Raw genomic sequence first — 22,060 nt, forward strand, 5'->3', positions numbered from 1 at the left:
ACAGTAAATATTCTAGGTAGATTTTTTTATATTTTCATTCTTAGCAGACTATTAAATAAAAATCACACTCTTAATTAAATCAGTCATTTAATTATCTTTAAAAATCATGAAAAATCTCTGTTGGATTTTATTTAATACAAAGTTAAATCAGCAAAGGTGGAGGTGGAGGTGGAAGAGGTTATAGGGGTCTAAATGGTGATGGGAAAAAGAAAAGAAAGAAAACAAAAACAAAGCTAAATCAGCAATTTAGTAAGCTCATCATTACTAACTACCACTGATAATAAATAATGAGCTCAAACATTTCAAAAAAATTTTGGACATCTTAAAGTATATCTATTTTCTTCAATGGAAAAGATAATTTCTGCTGGCCATAACACAAAAGTCTTTATTAGTTACATGATTACATGCAGTAATCATAAAGTACTGCATGATTGAGCTGATCATGACATTTCAATCTGCTGTTTGCATATGTACACAATCTAAACTAATTTTAGTTTAAACTTAAAACTTATTTGCTGTGGGATGCACAGAATAGTAACATAAATAAAAATTAATAAATATGAAAATTAATCCATAATTCTAATACTTTAACAAATCAAATCAATTTCAGTTTTTAGGGCATCTTAGCATTCTTTGTTCTTATGCATACATAGACTTTTCCTGACAGTATAGGTAAGTTTTGGTTTTTAAATAGTCATAAAGTTTTCATAAATATAATGAAAATAAATAAATTATATATGTTACCATGTATCACTTCCCCACTCTTAGATGCTACCTTTTTCATCCCCACCTTCAACCCATGATTTTTGGTACTACCATCAAGCACCAACATTTTCATTTATGAGTCTTTCCCCTTTATTTGTGATGTTTCTTCCTTCAGACAAATTAGTTTAAATATAGACTTACAGACATGAATATTTTGGCTTTTATATTTCCAAGTGCTTTCTAAATTTCACTACCACCAACAGCAACAATATATGTATCTATGATTTGCACTGCTACCTTCACCAGCACTTAAGTATTAGTGTTTTTCATTGAATAAAGGAGCACTAATTATTGAGTTACATTTCCATGATTATTGAGTTGTATTGATTTTACAGAGAGGAATGGAGAGTGAGAGAGAGAAACACTGATCAGTTGCCTCCAGAACATGCCCTGACCAGGAATCAAACTTGCAACCTTTCAGTGTATGGGGCGGCACTCCAACCAACTGAGCCACATGGCCAGGGCTCATAAGTATTGTTTTAATCTGTATTATTACCATTGTTATGAGATGCTTAAAATATTTTCTAATCATATTTTCCATTATATAGATCAGTGATGGTGAACCTATGACATGCCTGTCAGAGGTGACACGCGAACTCATTTTTTTGGTTGATTTTTCTTTGTTAAATGGCATTTAAATATATAAAATAAATATCAAAAATATAAATCTTTGTTTTACTATGGTTGCAAATATCAAAAAATTTCTATATGTGACACGGCACCAGAGTTAAGTTAGGGTTTTTCAAAATGCTGGCACGCCGAGCTCAAAAGGTTCGCCATCACTGATATAGATTATCTTTAGAGTGTGTGTCTTAATATTTATTGAAAAAATGTATTTTTTAAAACTCTATCTAGAAAGTAACCTATATCATATTAACTGCAAATATTTTTTTCCGATATGGATTGTTTTACTTTTAAGCTTTTTTTGTAGTCGATAAGTTTAATATTTTTATATTATTAAATGTGTTAAGTATATTGCAATGTGAGATTTTTCTGTTACTTCAAGGCTCATATAATGATTTACTAAATGTCTGGAAAATATGCACCTTCCTCCATGATTTGTTTTTTTTTTAAAGAAAATTTATCTAATTAATCCATCTGGAATGTATTTTGGTATATGTTGTGAGATGTGTACCTAAGTTACTTTATTTTAAAACTCTATTAAATTTATTAAATACGCCTTTCCCTTCCCATTGTTTTATAATGCTCTATTTTTATATATTAAATTCTTTTATATAACATGTTGAGATTTTCCATACTTTCTTAGATCTAGCCAGTATCAAAAAAGTTAAATTATATAATTTTCTCCTATGATTTGATGTCTGGAATGGCTTTTCAACATTTATAGATTCTTTAAAAAATATACCTTTATTCCTATTAGCTTATTTTTCCAAATAGATTTTATCATTCTATCACCTTCTAAGAAAATCCAGTTGAGAATTTTATTGAGATCATACTCTTATATTTATAAATTAATGTGAAAAGCTTTACTTATAGTAATAACCAGAAAGGTAACCTCTCTTCACTAATTCAAGCATTCTTTTATAACTCACTAGAGGCCTGATGCACGAAGATTCATGCAAGAATGGGCCTTCCTTCCCCTGGCTGCCAGCACCGCCTTCGCTCCTGCCGGAGCTGCCTTTCAGCCTTTCCATGCTGCACAGAGGCCTGGAGCAGTGCTGAAGGCCTGCGAGATGAATCAGCATCCCGCCCGCCCCCAGCCACTGGCACCTGCGTATGCAATTTAACCTGCCATCTTTTTGGGGTTAATTTGCATACTCACTCCTGATTGGCTGGTGGGTGTCACAAAAGTGGGGTCAATTTGCATCTTTCTCTGTTATTAGTGTAGATAATGAATATTTTAAAGATATGTTCAATATTATATAATTAAGGGGCAAAATGGGATAATGAAAAAGTTGAAGACTATGGAGTGGGACAAATATATGTATCTCTAGGTTCAAATCCTGTGTGATTTGGGGCAAGATGTTTAGCTTCTCTGAGCCTCAGATGTATCCTATGTATATTGAAGGGAGTGGTACTTCTAGGATGGCTATATAAAGCCATTGGAGCATAACATATATACAATAAATGTTAGCTATGATTTTTTATTATAGCATGTGTTTAGAATTTGACATTTTACAAAATTCTTTCATGTGTTTTTATCTCATCTGCTCTGTTGATCTTCACAAAACCATGTTAGTTGATAATGTCATTGTTATTATCACTATTAATATTAAGAAGAAATTGGTAAAATTACTTCTTTTGAATCAGAAACATAAGATCATATCCTCATAACATATGTAAATGCATTTAAATCACCTACATCACACAATAACCTTGTCCCTAAATATTTTGAGATTTTTCCCATTATAATAGTTGCAATTGCTCTTTCACTATAATTTCTTTTATTATCATTATTTTTTCTTTCACTATAATTTTGATTAGTTTTGTTTATTTAAATGAACAATGTTGATTTTAGTATATTTGTTTCATGTTCAACAGTTATTATTGAGTCCCTTATCTCCTTTTAAAAATATGGTTAATTCTTTCGGTTTTCTGGGTTGTCATATTTTCAAAATAATTCTATATTATAGAATCATATTAACATACTCAGCCACTTAATTGAAAAATGAAAAAAAAACTAAGACTAGTTATCTATCATGATATGATATATTCCAATCTGCCTGTTAGAAACAAAAATTCTATTTATGAGATTATTTATCTGTTACTAATAAGTTTCCTTTAGCTTGTAGGTTGTATTACTTTATGAATTTTTCTCATCATTCTTTCAAACCTCATAATACCTTGACTGATAGGAAGATATGATGTTACAGTGTGGAAGAAAAGGAATCAAAGAGAAACCAAACATTTTTTTTCTTCTTTGTGGTTTTTAAATATTATTCTTGGGGATGAGAGAATAAAGGGATGAGTAGGAAAGAGGACTAAACTGCATGTACTTGCACACTTGGGAGATTTTTGCTGTTGTTTTGTTCTCTTAATGCATAGCTGGCTGAGCTCCTTTAAATCCTAACCTAGACCTTCAATTCCCCAGAATATTGTCAGGTATAGGAGGATAAGTTATTTTGTGCCTTTACTTGTCTTTTCCCATCTACTACCAGAATAGAGTGCTTCCTTCAAAAAGTAATAATAAAATGTCTTTTTTTTTTCATTGAATCACTTGGTCAACAAAACCAAATAATCCACTACCAACAGCAACCTAAAGGAATCCACTGTTCCCGCCGACATATTTCATTTTTACTTAAGCATGAATTGTTTTTAGATCAATTATAAAAAAATGGTAATGAAGGCTAAAAAAATGACCAAGCTGATACAATTATTTTCACTGCAGACCCAGACAACTGGCTTCAGGTACGGATTCTGTACTCACGGGGGAAATGATTAGAGGTGGATGGATTGACACTGTCCCCACTGTCAGCACTTTCACTGCTGGAAACTTCATCATCAGATTCCCGCACGGAGGAGCAGGGCGAGGAGCCGTCAACTTCTTCAAACTTCCTCTTTAAAATTCCACTCATAGCTGCAGCGCTGTCACATGTACCTGGAACAGGAATGGGCGCAACGAAGCGTTGAAATATGTGACCGCTGGATGTGCAGCCAAGGTCCCCAAAGTCATGTCTAAGTGGCTTTTTATACATGAGCTTTACCTTGGAAAGATCACCAAGCAGGTTTTTTCAAAAAATATCTTCAAATTAACAAAAATGACTTTACATTAAATATGGGCATTTGACCATTTGCTTACCAAAATGTACAATTTTTTTGGACATAGTTCCTCTTATTGGAATACCTCTATTCCCTTTTGTTGGCAAATTAAGAAAATCCACCGGAGTCCATGAAATTCTGTAATGAAAATAAATGCCAGTGTCCCCCAAAGTCTTAAATGATTACTGCTTGTAAAAAATTCATCTGGAAGGAACACAGATAAGTATGCACAAATGCCATGCTCAAGTTTTGAAATGAAAGAACCTAATTAGCTGAGTACAGTGAAGCATATGAAACCAGCGCTAAATTTTAGGTAGTTTCCATTTCAATATTGCAATAAGGTGCAATGTGTCCCCATGATACCTGCTTGCTGAAGCTGTTGCCACTGTTTCAGGAACTATCTAAGGCTGTTTACCTGGGAGATAGCACTAATTGGCGAGGGGTGGGGTGAGGGCATGGTTTCTCCTAAGTCCTTTTTCTACGATGAATGGGCTTTCCCTTCTTCCTGGGGCTTTCTGCTCTTTCCCCATTTACCTTGACATATGTACAGTCAGCTAAAGGACAGAAACTTTCCTTGCAGTGAAAGAATATTTTGGAGAAAACCTATGTATAAATTAGCTTAGACGTATGTACTTGGCTTTACATTGCTAAATTAGATTAACTTAGCGAAAATGTTATCAAGCCAATCCCATGCATTCTATCTTCCATCCCATTTGTCAGCTCATTTGAATTCTCATTTGAGTTCTTGAAGCCATTCTCTCCTTCTCTTGCCAAAGCGTAGCCATCAGCCCTTTGATCAGGAGGAAGCAAGACCCTTAAAGCTATTCTGATGCCCACTTAGTTACATTACCCAGCTATTGCTCTCAGAAATCTCTGAACTTACCCCTCCTCTGCACAGATCACAGAGCAAGCAGCTTACCTAGATCCCCTTAGTTGGGCCAGCTCTTCAACACTTAATTCAGTAGTTTTCTTTCACAGAGGGCTACTTGGATTAGCAGCCTCAGCATCACCCAGGAGGGAGACTGTTAGAATGCAAATTCTCAGGCCCCTCTCCAGCTCATCTGAATCAGAAACTCCCAGGGGGCGGAGCCTAGCACTCAGTGCTTCAGGAAGGCTTCCAGGTGATCTTGATGAGCACTCAAACTGGAGGACCACTTGTCTCATTCTAGTCTGCTCTCCAGCAGCTTCTCCCTGGACTTGTCCTTTCTTGGGCATGTCCACACACCAGCCCTAGAGAGTCACATAACCCAGCACTCAATTCCTAGTCAAAAGGCCATCCGTGATGTGATTTCTAGTGAAATTATTAGACATGTATGAGATGTCTCCTAAGTCTATCACTGATTTCAATGTACTCCACTCACCTACACATGTGTTGAGGAACTGGTATGAATATGTTTGACTTCTTGGGTGGAGTAGGGGATATAAAAGGGAGTAGAATATGTTACTTGCCCATCCACTAGGCTGAGCTCTATCGAATTGTGAACACTCCCAAATTCACGTTCTGCAGCCTGTTCTAGTAATCCATGTCTTTTTGCACTTACATTAACAATGGAGAAAACTGATCACAATAAGACGATATTGCATTGTCCACACTTTTGAGAATAAAATCTTTATTCTTACTCTTATTTTACCACTATTCAGATTAGTATATTATTTTCTCCAGCTAGAAGAGTGTGAAATGAATAAAGTGTTCATGCAAATCTGAGCATGGAAAAGAGAAAGATATTTTAAGTAAGTTCTTAAAATAAAAGTAGGACGGGATATAAATTTTAAAATGGTTCACTTCAAACAAGATGCAAAGAAATTCATGAGGGAGAAACTCCAAGACACAAAGTAATACAAGATGAAAACCTATTTTTTAAGTATATTTTTATAATAAAATATTGCAATGGGAACAGTTAAAAACCACATCATTAAGCTTCCCCAGCTTCCTTAGGAAAGCCAGGGTCCTCAAGACACTAAATTGGGCCACAGGGAACCATGTTCCAATATGGTGAGATGAGTACCTTTGTCACTTCCTCAAGAATGAGAGGGGGAATCTTGGGAGGGGTGATAAGAGAATTAGAAGTCATTTCCCCCTTTGTTATTACATTTGGAACCTGCAAGACTTTAAACCATAGAGTTGAAGGTTGGATATAATTTCTATATACATTTTCAGGAGTGAAAAAGCCTAAGCCAGACCCATGTCAAAGAAAAAAAAAGGCACTGCCTGCTTAGAGTAGAATTAGTGCCTATGCTTAAAATAAAAATGTTAAGTAATTACAGGAGGGCATAACCTTATACCCATGAAATTGGTTAAGTGCTAAATTACTTGTGCAACAACCAAGCATAATATCTATCTGGTTTCACTGCCTTTTAAAAAAATGTGAGTGTAACAAGATGTCATCACAAATTGTGAGGGTCAAATGACCTACTGCTTACCAGTATCTTAACCTTGGTTTAGACCTAATAGTGGAGTGGTTTCCTGCTACATCATCTATACTATCTCACTAGGGAAGAAAAGAATACAAGAATTTAGGCAGAAGATAAAGCTGGGTAGGTATTCATTTATTTTAAATGTGAGCAGCTGAAAATCTAAACCCCGATAACGGCCATTTTTTTACACAGCTACGGTTTTCCAATTCATAAAACACATGCTAGTCAAGGGCATCACCATTTCTCACTTGGACTAGGACAGAAGCCTCCTAATTATTTTTCCCCCATCCACTACTGTTTGCTTTAATGTGTTTTCCAGGTTGCGGGCAGAAAGATAAATTTAACATGCAAATCTGATCATGTCAGTCTGTAGTTTAAAACTCTTAAGTGGCTTTGGATTGCCTTAGGATAAAGTCCGAAATCCTCAGATGGCTTATAAAATCCGTAACAGTCTATTTTGGCTAATCTCTTCATCTTCATTTTGAGCCACTGACCCTGTTGTCAATATTTTAGCTCGAATGATCTCTCAGTTTCTCCACCCTGCCATTTCTCTCTGGCAGCTAGGCCTTTTCCTTGGTTCATTTTAAAAATATTTTCCCATGGCACTCACCACTTTCTAAATCCATGTTATTTATTTATGTGTTCCTGCATAAAAAAACAATGTTTATTGTGTATTATTTTTGTGTTTAGCTAAACTATTTAAGGGCAAAGATCTTTGTTTTCTTTACTAGTGTTCCAGGGGTCACAGCCAATGCCTTATATATTATAGGAGATTAATAAATATGTGTTTGATGAATGAATGAAACCTTTCCATTTCCACACTTCAATTTCTCTATCAGTGTCTCATTTCTTCGCTGGACTGAAAGCTCCAGGAAGCAGAAATCATGTTCATCTCATTCACCACTCTCTCCTGACTAACAATATATCTGGGTATATTTGATTGAAAGAGAATCAAAATGAGAGATAACATTGACCTCAAAACGTCATATATATATTTTTTGCTTGCGAGCAACCTAAAAGCCAATTCTAGCTAACTTAACACAAAGACATCTGTTGAAAAGATACTAAACTAGTTCATGCAATCTGAGACAGAGCTAAAACCTAAATGCATTTCCTCTGAGGAAATGTAGGAATAAGGACAGCTTCTAGGATTCTGACTAGAAATTCCTTGATCTTTTCTCTAAAATGCTATTACCAAGTTTAAGCCCAACAACTGTTCTCTATGTCTTGCCTTTCAAGTTTAATGTTTCAAGGGGTGAAGAACGTTTTAGCCCACCTTGGGTCAGGTGCCAGGCTTTGATCGTTCAACTACATGACCAGTAGGCAGGGAGCCACCCAATTAGGTAATACTCCAGAGACTCACTCAGAGGCTTCAATAAGTTCAATTGCATTTCAAAGTCACTAGTCTCTCCTTGGCTAATACAGATTTATCTTATTTTTTCATTCATTAATATGGTCCATGATTTCACCACTTGGACAGCTTCCTCTTTTCCTGTGCCCACATGCCCTTTCTATTGTCAAATTTAATCAATAACTACTTTATTTTAAAACTCTGTTATCTTGGATATCTGTTGTTGTTGATTAACATATAGACTTATTTCATATTTGTATTAGATGTAACCATTGCTCAGGAGCCTCTCAGCACATTTAATGAAAAAGTAGTAAAGAAGTATAAGTGCTTCCAAATCAAGAAGTTAGATAAAAATGGACATTTCAATGCCTTTGGAAGAAGAATGGCAGCTAAACTTTGGGTAGCACTCTTTTGATATCCCAAATATTACATAGCTTCCATAGGTAACACATTGAGCTCTTACTGTCCCATTTATAGTCATCTAATGTTTAATCCTTTTTTCTTCTGACATTTGCCCCTATTTCCTGATGCTTTGCTATGTATTTTAAGAAAATGACCACAGGAAAAATGCCTTAAGAATATCATGGATCCCTCAATTCTGAGGAGCAAGTCATCTGATTTGCAGAAAAACCACTTTAGGGTTTGCCAGACTTAGCAAATAAAAATATGACACCCAGACAAATTTGAGTTTGAGGTTAAAAAATACCATTTGGGATATATTTATACTTATTATTTGTTGCTTATCTGAAATTCAGATTAAATTGGGCATCCTGCATTTCTTTTGACAACCCTAACTGGTGCTCTTGATTCTTGGTGAGAAAATAGAATGACTATGAAATCAACAAATACAGTTACATAAGAAATGCCACCTACCAACTGACTACCATACAAGAATATCTCTGTCCCTAACCAATCAGATTAAACACAGTAAATAAAACATTTACAATCATTAGGGTAAATCATAAATTTATCAAAGAATTTACAAAAAAGGTGACAGGTGGGTGGTGGTTAATAGGTAATGGTCAGGCTTGGCCTATCACTGATGCAGAAAATATATATTTAAAAGGAGGTAATTTTGTCATGGCGAGAATTTCCTTGTACAGTAATGGGGATGTCTTCTTAGGAAGATGCCGTCTCTTCCCGGGCTTGATGAAAAAACAGGTGGTGAGCTGTGAGTTCCCAGGTCATTTTACCTGGTAGGTCCTTATTCCATGGAGGCTGCCCAACCAGGAGCTTTCCCTGCTCCTCTCTCTGGAACAAAGGGAGGCAGGTAGAGCCCTGGGTTCATCTTCATTCTCTTGTATTGCTTCCTTGCTAATTTTGTAGTTAATCAACATGAGAGTGACCTTTAGCTGCAAGGTCATTAACAAAGACCCTTCTGCCTGGTGAGATGGCGTGTTAAACAACCTGGCATAGGGGATATTTCTTCATGACTTGTCAAAGAACAAAATATTTATCTTGTGTTCTCACCAAATTCTTCCAGAAAACACAAAACACTAACAAACTATGATAAATTTCTATTCTGACTACTTTGATAAGGTAAGACTACTGCTTCAATCACCAAGGGGCTGGGACGTCACCAAATGCAAATGATGAGATGAAAGGCATTGCCAACAGGTTGATGAAAATACTGGTGTGTGGCTCATCTGTGGTAGCAGGTGGGAAGAGCTTAGCTGGCAAAAGCAAGATTATTTACAATGTCACACTTCATCAACCAGATTATCTACTGGGCCAGGTAGAGGATGAAGAGGACAGTTGCTCAATCAATGGTGCATAGGTTTTATTCCAATAAAAGGAGAGCTCAGCTAAAAAAAAGTGCTATTTTTATTCTTTGGTATGATATCTTTAGTTATTCAGATGTGTCCCTAAGTATCAGCATACAATTTTACCTATTAGTTTGTATTAAATCCTTTCATCCTTCATTTTTCTAAACCATGATTTTAAGTAATCAGTGATGTTCTCCCCTAATACTGACACTATTACTGACCTTACACTATTATCAAACACTGACTATAAGATGTAGCCCCTGCTAAAATAAGATAACCATTATTTTAAGAAGTTGGCATTAGATTTTAATGCCTCGAACACTTATGAATTCACACATTCTCAGAATGCTTATGCATTTCTCTAAACAACAAAAAGATATATTTTTCAACAATGCTAGGGCCATTTTTACTAGAACCCATTTGGCAAGAAATTAACATAATTGCCACCAAGAGGATAAAGATTTGGCAATGATTTCACAAAGTAAAATCCCGCAAGGTGTTTCAATGGGGAACCACCAATGTGAAAAATGCTGCTGGTCGCTTGCCAATGTGAGAAGCAAAGCACAAGTTGGCCAAATACACTTCTCTTGTCCAGGTGTCTGCTTAAGCCAAGAACCCTAGGAGCACTCGTACCTAATGAGCATTTTTATTTGAGAAATAATTGTAGGGTTCCCCAATTATGTATGTGTTCCCTGTGCTGGAGTTGCCTGTGACCTTGAGTTAAAGTTCTCAATTACTTTATGTGCTTAGGATTTCATTATTTTGCACCTTGATGATTTGTAGTTGGAGAATTTGATGAAAGAAATGAATGTTTTGCCCTAACTGGTTTGGCTCAGTGGATAGAGAGTCAGCCTGCGATCTGAAGGGTCCCTGGTTCAATTCTGGTCAAGGGCACATGCCCAGGTTGTGGGTTCGATCCCCAGTGTGGATCATGCAGGAGGCAGCCAGTAAATGATTCTCTCATCATTGATGTTTCTCTCTCGCCCCCCCCTCTCTCCCTCTCTGAAATCAATAAAAATATATTTAAAAACTGAATGTTTTCTCCAGAAAAAAAGTGCAGAAAAGCACAAATGCATGCCATCTATCCATATCCTCTCAGTTTAGAACCTCTGCTCTGGTGACTTGTACCACTGCCCCAGCTTGGGTGGCTATCCAGAACTTGGAGAAATGATTCATTGTGACTCGTTAGTTCAAAGCACGACAGAAGTTTGGACATCTGTTGCCTCCGGTTCCCTTTACTACCAGGGTTACCCACTTCCTAGGGAAGGCTTCTTTCTGGCTCCCTCAGTTTCTTCTGCCATGTGTGCCAAAGGGCCTTACTGCATCTTACGGGGACATCCCAACCATGTTTAAGGGTGTCTTTCTTCAGTGCTCACTTGGCTGCCCTAAATGCCTTGTCTGTAACTCTGTGGCTTGGTGAAGGCTTGACTAGAATGGTTCTAGGTTGAGTACATTTTCCTCAAAACAGTGTCTGTCTTTCCTAAAACATAGTTTAGGTTCCTCGTTCCATTTATAATAATATCGTCAGCCTTTAGTGAGTACCCATCAGGGCCAGATACTTTGTACCTATTCTCTGTCATCTTTTCCCAAATCCTATAAGGTAGTTTTTACAAAGAAATGGAAGTTTCAGAAATCTAGATAATTTGCCCAAGAGGCCTGACTGACCCAAACTTTCTCCAAAAAATATTCTCTGACCAGCACCACACTGGGTTAAGTGACCCCTCTCCAGTCATAGCACCTGCTTGATGCGTTTAGCAGTACTTCTTACACTGCATCACAACTGCTAATTTCAGTGACATTTTCTCACCCTTTACTGTGAGATTCTTCATGGACTGGCTATGTACTCCAGTGCTTGCTCAGTGAATGAATGGTCATCAATCTGGAGTCTAATTTTGGATCAGATCCTAACAAGTAGCCTAATTTTAAGTAAGAGGAATACCTCTCTTCTTTATCTACTTATCAAAATATGAGAACAGGTTCTGATGTAATGCAGTCCCAAGTACCTGGAGTAATGATAAAAGCAGTGGCCTCCTGGTGTCTCTAATGCCCAACCTTCTTCTCTGACTGTGTACAAATTGCAAAGGCTAAACTAATTTATGCCCTGCTGATATAGGGATGGATGGCTACTCTACTTACTAATGGGTAAATGGGTTCTTTATGACTCTCTCTGGCTGGGGGGACCCCAAGAAATTTTCTGTTACCTCCCTGGGGATTAATATCCATTAAAAACAGACAGAACTGGTCTTTTTAAAAATGCTACTTAATTCTAAACATTGATCACTAGTTGGTATTTGGCAACATAGTGTAATAAAATACATATGGACTGGAGTCCAAAGTCCTTCCCTAAAGTAACTTTCAGGAAGCTCTTTTAATTAGCAAGAGTGGAGAAAGTCAACCGAGAACATAATAAGGCTTTTAAAACTGTTGAAAATTGATCAAGTGCCTGTTGTAAGCCTATTTTCCCCACTCTAACAACAAAAGTACCAATAAAAATTTATTTTATATGCTTGCTATTAAGACTAAAGAACAGTACTTAGCCTGATTCCTTGGATGACTGGCAAGACTTACCACATTAAGAGAATAAAAGACCACACAGACGTGAAGAATTTAGAATTATTATTGCAGCATTGGAAGATTACACATTTTTTTTTCCTCCTTAGCTCTTAAGAAGTTTCACTTCAGTCTTTTATGAAGTTTCTGACTGAATAATAAAGTAGACTAGCAAGTGTTATTTAAGAGATATGATATCCTTTTCCTTCAAAAGAATCACCAGAATGGTCTGAAGGGAAAGGAACGTTTGCAAACATTTGTCTTATAAAGTATTCTAAAATGGACATCAGAATAAAATATGGCCAAGCTTTAGGGCCATTCCCGTTTAAGCACTGGGATCCTGCCAAAAATACTGTGCAGAAAATAAAGGAGATTTTAGAATTAGAATAAGTAGAAAACAGTACTTTGGATATTCTTTAAAACAAATCACCACCTTAAGCAAGGTATAGATTTTTTACTACCTAAGGCAGAGGACAATACATAGTTGCCTGACATCGCATTAAGCAGCAATTAGTAAAATAATAAAGAGTAAGATTAGATATCTAGATTTTCAAGTTTCAATGACGGTTCTGCTTGCAAAGATTAAAATGGGTTTACATAGAAATAAGTCACACCAAACTCATATAATCTTTTAAAGGTCAGAAACCCACTATTTAGAGAAGTTTCTCCATTCAAATTGGGTTTCACAAAAGCAAAGAGTCATGACATTCCTCCCCACCAATTTATCCAACTTGTTACCAATGTAAATTAATAAAAAAAACTAAGTATGCTACTATTAAAACAATTTTAACTTAAAAATATATTTTAAAATTCATTTTGAAAATCCTTGTGACCAAATTAATTAATGCAATATTTCTAAACATCATTCTGATACAGAGAAATTTAAAAATAGCAATATATCTGTGAGATAGAGATTGTTTCATGATTCAGTCAAATTAGCACTAAGTCATTAGGTAAAATTATACTCATTATGCTCTATAACAGCATTGGCTCAGCAAACATTTTTTTTGGGCCAGGCTCTCTCTATAATCAAAAAGTCCATAGTCTATGGATGAGGCAGGAACTCTAGATAGAGCAGAGATGAATGACTAATGCCTTAATTATACAAAGTCAACATGGAAATAGAAAAATAGTAGAACAAAAGCACAAGGATGAAAAATTTCAAAGCAAGAAAAGATATAAAATAAGAGCTCAGTAAAGTACACTTTACCACATATGTGAGGAGTCTGTGGACATTGTTCTTCCATTTGGAAAAATTAAAGGCATGTAGGGAGCTACATATAGTTTGAACCTTGGTGACTACGTGGTGACTGCCTTCTCTATGTCCCATGGAATAGAAGGTATCAGCTACGCAGTACTACCTAAGTAGGACCCCCAATAAACTCCTCCTGTGTTTCTATTTTTGGAAAACATGTCCCTTTCTCATCCATTCAAATCTAAGCTGTTTCATCAAGATTCTCTAACCCTAGGCTTTAGCTGAACTTGCCTTATCAACACCAGGGGATCAATTCCTATGGTTTAAAAAAATAATAGCTATTGTTTATAATGCTGTTATTATGTGCCAGGCATGCATTATGCCATTTCATTTTCATAAAAATAATCTTTGATATAAACACAATTATTTTGCATATGAAAACATTGAGGCTTACAGACTTAAGTACCATGTCCAAGGCCACATGGATTGTTCAGAGGCAAACCATATCTTGGAAGTGACAACAGGTTTACAACTTGAACTTGAACCTAAGTTCCTAATTGCTATCCTATTAAGCCTCTTCATACTTCATTATATAGCGTTAACTCACATACCCAATACATAATAAAAGCACTTACCTATTAAGAAAACACTATATGATATTTTCCTGGATTTTTAGTTGTTCATGAGTTGCCCTAAATTTATACGGTTTTAATGTATTTAACAGTATAACCCAGCTTTGTAAAATGCTATTGGACAAAAGAAGTCCAGAATAAGCAGCTTTTCCCCAATACTTTGGACTAGTTCTCATTCTTACAGAGTAACCTTTGACACTAAGTTCATGGAACCAACATTCCTTCAGATCTTCAAAGTTCTTCAGAATGGATGAGTACACCTACTAGTTAGTGGGTATAATATTAGATGCCTTGTTTATCTTCACACAATTGAATTAGTAAATTTTCAAAGCAATAGGGATTGATAACTCAGTGTGATTGGGGGGGGGATTTAAAGTGTGTGCACGTGTGTGCATATACACAAATGACTACATGCATTTCTAAATGAATAAGCTTACATGGAGCTGAAGGTTTGTCTGAGTAATAACTCTTCTTAGTTAGCATGGTGGTTAGAGGTGATGAATCTCAAAGCCCCAGGATCTGACAATGAAATAGACCACAACTCCCAAAATTGGTAAGAATAGGTATATGACACCAATGATACATCAATTACTACAAATAAAAATTTGGTCTATATGTTTTTTTGTTTTTGTATACCTGTTAGCAATTCCTCATTTCCCTATTATACAAAATAATGTCAAATTCCTGTTGATGGTTTAATATGACAGATTCTTACTGTAGCAACCAGAACAACTTCTAATTTATGTAGAGTTCAGACATGATTTTTCAAAATCCTGAACATAAGAACTCAGATGCATTTTGTTTATCTTCCATGTTCCTATGCTCAATATACTAATTATGTGTCTGCATCAGGAGTTCAGTGCATAGAAGAAGAATGGAGGGATATTTATTTCTTTCCCATTCCCCATTATGCAATTTAGAATTAATGTAAAATGTAGTGCATAAACTTAGTATTTGAGTTGCTCTCAGATAAGGAGAAATTATTAACTGTATTAAAAATAAATATTAACATGAGAAAGCAGAGTAAAATTATAAAAAGTATATACCTGGTACATATATAAAACATAAAAAATTATATACAAAAAGCATATACTAGCATCACCACTTGGTGTTAGAGAACAGTTTTATCTTTTGCACTAAGTCAATGTAATGGTGGGAATAATGATTCTTATGCCATGAGGAAAAGCCTAAACTGATTTCCATTTTGTTCAGCAATGCAGAACCATAGGAGAGCAATTAACATTAAAAAAACCTAGACATTAAAATTATACATTTTAGTTATCTGAATAGGTTTATTTAGCACAGATTATTTTCCAACTGCTCTAGACAAAGTAGTATTATAGCATTGCTATGTGTCTACTAATATGGAGTAAAAATAAAAATGTAAAAACAATTTTACACTTTTTTGTGCTTATACTTTTCAATAAAACTGATACAATTCTATGTAAATTCCAGAATAAATTATACAAAAGGCAATCAATGTTTTGCCAGGTTAAAATAAATAAATGTGATTGCTTTGAATACTCAATTATCTTGAGCATTTTCTTTTTAATATAAGTAATGTGTCATTCTTTCTATTTCATAGACACCAAAAGTTCAAGAGAAGGACACATATAATGATAGTACAGCTTAAAACATACGCTTTCAAGTTTGAGATGACAACAGTTATTTGTAGAGTTTAGACTCTCCTCCATCCTGCTAGACTGGGTACAACATGTTTGCCCTAAACTCTTTTGCAAGCTTACAATATGGTCTCCACTTTCAAGTGATGAAAGAGATAGACTGGTAATCAGAATGCAGGAAATTAATTTTTGAAAAGTCCTTAATGATTCCTTTGAAGTCTGAGGTAATACCATTTCTTGGTACACTAACTGCATATGCGTCAATGCTTTGTTTTTACAGCTTTACCTTCCAAATTTGATTTGAAGTGCATTTATACAAATACATTTTATATACATTTAAATATCCAGACCACGAACGTAGTATGTACATGCTACTGAGATTTGTATGGCAGTATGGCCCCAGCAAATGCAAAAAAGACTTCCCAGTTTTGAGTGAATTTGCATAGAGACATAAATTATCCACAGTAGTCAAAGCCATAAATTTACTGCAGGACATATAAAACTCTCTCCTGGCTCACAGAAGCACAATTCTCTTTACTTAACGTGTGTCTAATAATCATGTTTTCTCTAAGAATCTTTGCAGGTCCTCCTTCTTTGTCCACACTGTTTTTATGTCCATATTCAGAATGTGCTAACTGGTAGTGGTTGCATTTACAAAATTAATAATACTGAACTATCTAAATGAATTTCAACTTGGTTCTTTCCTCCTTCCTGTGCTCTGCCTAGAGCACACACAGTGGTTATTATATAAAATCCATGGATGGGCAAGACTTAAGTTAAAAGTAAAATTTAAATTTTTTTCCAAATTGTTGAATTAAATATGATTGACCTTTAGAAAAATTTTGATTCTTTGAAAATATATATATATATATATATATATATATATATATATATATATGTATGTATACATGCATAGATGGTATATACAAAATATATTATATATATTGTAATACAGATATGTAAAATGTATATATATTTTATTATAAATTATATATACATATATATAAGACAATTGTTTACAAATATGTTATTTAAAATAGAGGACAGGATATTGCAATCAACATAAGAAAAAAACAATTTATTTGAAATATATCCCCTTTAGCTGCAGTCATTATTGAAAGTTTCAAAAGAGAAAGTTTAGAAAAAATTGGCAGTTTTTGCATTTTTAAAAACCACACAGAACATGAATTCCTTTTCCTAAATTAATCTCAGGATCCTGGATAAATGTCATAATGTCCCCATAGAGTGACAAAGGGTGAGAATCCGGACCTGCATGACTACAGCAAAGTGATTTCATAGACAGTTGAAATAATTGCCCTTCACTGTTTCATTGGTCAACCCCCTGTTTTGATCCACCATCCACACCCTCTTCCTAATTTAAAATAAAAGATATCGTTGCCAAACTACCGAGTCTTAATCATTATAATAAATTAACACTCTTCAGTGCAAAGAAAGTAATTAAGTTTATCTAAACATGTGCTAGCTCTTTGTATGTAAGCTTCATAAAATTCATTTTAAAATGTCTTATGCAAATATAAAAGCATCAAACAGTAATTTCATGACTAAACATTATTTTGCCTCTTTATTTTTCCAAAATATTTTCATACACATACAACCTGTGATGTAGACAGATGCTGACTTGGTGCAATACTTCCCATCAACATTGTAACTGCTGAATTGATATATTTTAAAATTTTAATGATATGGATAAACATGTTTTAATCATGCTTTAAATTTATTTAAAATATGTTTTAGAAATAAAAAAGCAATATCAACAATAAAAGTGAGTACACATTTGTTTGGCACAGGTCAGATCCTGCCATGATGTAATCACACATTTTACAAAAGTGGGATATTTAGTGCATAAAAAAAAAAAAAAAAGAAGACTTGTCCTGCCTGTAACATTTATGGGGATCACTTTACTATCCGAGTTAACTAAAAGAAAATGTCATGGGAAGTTAAACATGTTGAATTCAAAATAGTATAGTCTAAAAAGCCCCCTCCCCAAAATAATAACAATTTGGAAAATTAGAGAGGCACTTAAAAGATGCAACACCAAAACAAGAAATTATTTCTCTGATAAGGCGTTTATGTAGAATAAAATGTAGAATAAAGAGTCTCGAAACTGACACCCTCTCCTAAAATGAAATGAAAATATAACTTATTAAAACTGTCACGATGTTGCCTGGGATAGGAACAAAAGAGCTCAGTTATTTAATTCCAGATACCTCACAAGAACAGGAGGCTAGGAACCCAGTTCTTCCTGAAAATACATTCCTTGCAAGTGTGAAAATCCTCTAAAGTTGTTAGTCCTAGATGTTTCAACCCAGATATCTTTCTGCAATCAAAAACTTTCCCCCCAAATGTAATTATTGAACGTCCAAACCCAATCTTTTCTCCCATGAAATTATTCCATTTGAACAAAACACCCCTGTTTCAAATCCAGAAAACATCAAGATCTAAAGAATAAACTAGTTAAGGGAACCCTTCGAGGGAGAAGGCACTGCTAATCTCCGCAATGAATGAAAATAGCCAATCCTCATGCAGTGTCTTCCACAGAAATAAAATCAGGCGCATCAGGAAATCTGTCACCGTACCTGCGTGCACTTTAAACGACTACGGCACACGCTGTAAAATCTTCGCTCTGAGAAATAAAGCACACTTCATTTAACTGCTGCAAAACACTGCTGCAGAGCAGCCCAGTGCATTTTGCGACCGATCCAGCTCTCCACCAGCCCTGTGACCTTTGAACTCCCTCCCCCCCCCACCCCCCTGCTTCTGCAGTCAAAGCCTCCGAGCTGGCTCATTTGCATAAGGCTCGGGCAGTCCTCCAGCGGCTGAAACGGAATGCTGGGTAAGGGCTGGGAGCTGCAGCTCTGCCAGAATACCTGAATCACCGGCGGGAGGGCTGCAGCGGGCGAGGGGCAGTGGGCAGGGACTTCCCCGGGCTGGCAGCATCACAGCCCCCCAGGTCTATTAATGGATAAGTGGTGTTTTTTTGACTCTGTTTTAGAGTCCTGCTTTTCCCTGCTCCCCACCAAAAGAAGGTGTCACATCAACTATGGTAACTAAGGAAACCCACATAAGTCAAATACTTCATTGCAATACATGTGGAAGGCCAATTTAAATTTTTCATTGACTTCCCTTGTTTTTGAAACATAGCTGATTTTTCCCCCCACTGGAATACATAGCATTGCACGCATAATCAAGAGACATTGGGTATTTCTTTTGGTTGTGGGTTTAAACAGCATTTTGCAGGCATACATTTATTTTAGTCATTATACAAATACATCATGTCACCAGAATAATTCCATAAAATATTAAATGTGCCCCAGTGTCTTGAAGACAATCATCCTAAATGGTGTCCAATAAATTAATTATAAAGGATTTAGATCCCGGGCTGTCTTTAAAATAATACCGCAGTGAAAATGTAGAGCAAAGTTAAACTATGTGTTTCAATCTAAAGGTTCACGTAGCAGTAATGCTTGTCTTTGGCAAAGATGTTCAGTGTTGTGCTATTATTTGTTAGAGTTATTTCTTCCCCTGTCTTCCTACACACAGCAATCTATTTAAAACACAAACTTCTCTATTGCTCATAAACCTAGGAAGTGATTATTTTCTAGATACAGAAGGTCATGTGTGTACATATTTTTATAAATACACATGAAGGCACATCTTTTTAAAATGGTGAGCCAATAGAATTATGCATCATTACATAATTAATCTATTCTTTTTACAATTAAGCTAATTTGTTTTTTCCATTAGTGAGTGAATAATATCTATGAAATAAAAGGTTTTATGCAATAAGATTTCCCATTTGTCAAAGGAAATATAACATGAAAAATAAAAGGCACACAAGAGAATAATATAGATATATAATATATTGCTATATTTGAATATAAAATACATTGTTCTGATAGCGTTACTAACATTTCAAAATTCTTATTTAAAACATTTTATTGAAATAATTAAATATTCCAAACCTTCCTCTTGCAGTATGCCGAAAGACATTAATGAATTCTGAATGATATTTCATCCAATTAATAAGACGTGTAAAGTATTTCAATATAATATTTTTAATACCGGAAAAATAAATTTGAAGCTTTTTATTTGAGCTTTTTATTAGCAGTACTCTTATATTATTCCTGCATATATAAGAGATTAGAAATTATTGGAGGAATTTTTCTCTTACCCATAAATTTTTAAAAAGGATAAATAACTTTTCAGTTTACTATAATCATATAAACATTTCTCTAGCCCATCTGATTATATCAACAATTTAATCACATTGGGTCAATTCAAGTGCATCCTTCATATGACACACTGCAAATATCTTGCAAAGTTTTTGTTTAAGGCAAAGCACACATCAGCCCATTCTAATTTAAATCCAATCAAACACAAGGAAGTGCTGGAGTAATTTAGAAAATCACTGACCTGTTCAAATAGCTGTAGTCTTAGTCCTTGCAGTCTTTATTCATTAGAATCCCAAAGAAATTGATTATCATTTTATAATATGTGTCAGCATCACCAAAGGCACTGTTCTTCCTGGTTCAGCGGAATCTTCTTAAATTTGCCAGCCCTGTGTTTTATTGCTGGTACCGTATGCTTTATTGTTCAGCGACAAGAGCTTCACTCTGCACAAAGACTCATTACCTACTGCTAGCTGCACGGCATCAGCCTCACTGAGGCTGCCTATATGTGATCACATGGGAGTTTTGTCTGAGAAAGCCAGGCATGCCACTGACTTCACTGTGTCTATGGATATTTTTATCAGCTGAGGTCTGCTAGGAGGAAGGAATAACAGACGATGAAGCTGCTCTAAGTCATTAATGCAACACAACTTATGGAAATCCCTTTACAAGATTTTTTTCATGATAGAAAACGTTTGAGCCAGCATTCAAAAGAAGTTAACTAGATTTTATTTTAATAAGAGGCTGAATAATTATTTAAGGAAGGGGAACTAGCAAAAAGCTGTTTCCTACCTTCTGCTTTCTGAAAGTACTTTTGTACAAATGTTATTAAAGAGCCTTGCTCAACTGAATGATTTGACAGTATGTTTTAACCGTTAGATTGCTGGTGTTTTTTTTCCTTGGCAGAGATTATTTTCAAAAGGATAAGTGTCCATTTCCCTCAAAATCTCCTCTATGAAAATCTCAGTCACTAATAGATACTATATATGAATAAAAATAGAGATCTTCTAATTACTTTTGACAAAGTAGATGAAAGGGTGAATCTCTTTTATTGATGTATATAAATGAGGCAGATGATTAATTTATCTTCTCAAAAGATGACACATCCTTAGAACAGCTGACTTAAAAGAACAATGAAGATTTCAATTTAAAGATCTAAAGAACATGTGGTTCATATTAATTCTTAAAATCGCAGTAACTTATTTTAGACAGCTTACCTCAGTAAAGCATATGGTTTACCTTATCTGATTTCAATGTTAACAAGTAGTTTTAGAGCTGACTACTCAACATATACAGGAATTTTCTGCTGTGTAGATATTAAATTAATATATAGATACACACAAACATGTATGTGTATAATCAGACTACCTTTCTAAAATACTTTAAAAAATAGACACCTAAAATTATTTCTCAAAATTTGAAAAAGGATTGTGGTTTTCCAAATTAAAAATAAAATTAGCTATTGGAATTTAGTTTTAAAAATATTTCTTACATTTTTAATAATTTATCTAAATTGAATTGGTAATTGAAAGCTTGTTGCTTGTTAATCCCAATGGAAATCTTATGACAAATAATGCAAAATGCAACAAAGAACACACAAAGAAAAGTCAGAAGCACCATAAATGAAGATCAAAAAACAAATATCCTGTATAGTTAGATATACAGTACATTTTAATAGTGGTTATAAATAATTCAATAATTTCAAAAACAGAAAATTTATATACCTGCGTTAGCCTTCCAATAACAAATTATTTTTGGAAATATTTATAACAATTGAAGATTTTAAAAATAATTTTAAGCCAGAATAGGCAAGCATGGCTAAAAAGTCCAGTCTCTAAATACAATGATTTAATA

At 34.8% G+C, this 22,060-nt stretch overlaps 1 protein-coding gene across 1 annotated transcript in view; it reads right to left on the reverse strand.

The window, feature by feature from the left end:
* Positions 1-20,703, reverse strand: part of CSRNP3 (cysteine and serine rich nuclear protein 3) — a 76,432-nt gene extending 55,729 nt beyond the window's left edge. The window contains exons 1-2 of the mRNA XM_006083186.3: positions 20,451-20,703; positions 4,154-4,324 (exon numbers count right to left, since the gene is read on the reverse strand). Coding sequence (XP_006083248.1) covers positions 4,154-4,301 — 148 coding nt within the window. The 5' untranslated portion in view covers positions 4,302-4,324; positions 20,451-20,703. The remainder of the gene's footprint in view (positions 1-4,153; positions 4,325-20,450) is intronic.
* Between the last annotated feature and the right edge of the window lie 1,357 nt (positions 20,704-22,060).

Source organism: Myotis lucifugus, unplaced genomic scaffold (genome assembly GCF_000147115.1).
Source record: "Myotis lucifugus unplaced genomic scaffold, Myoluc2.0 scaffold_5, whole genome shotgun sequence".
Lineage (NCBI taxonomy): Eukaryota > Metazoa > Chordata > Mammalia > Chiroptera > Vespertilionidae > Myotis > Myotis lucifugus.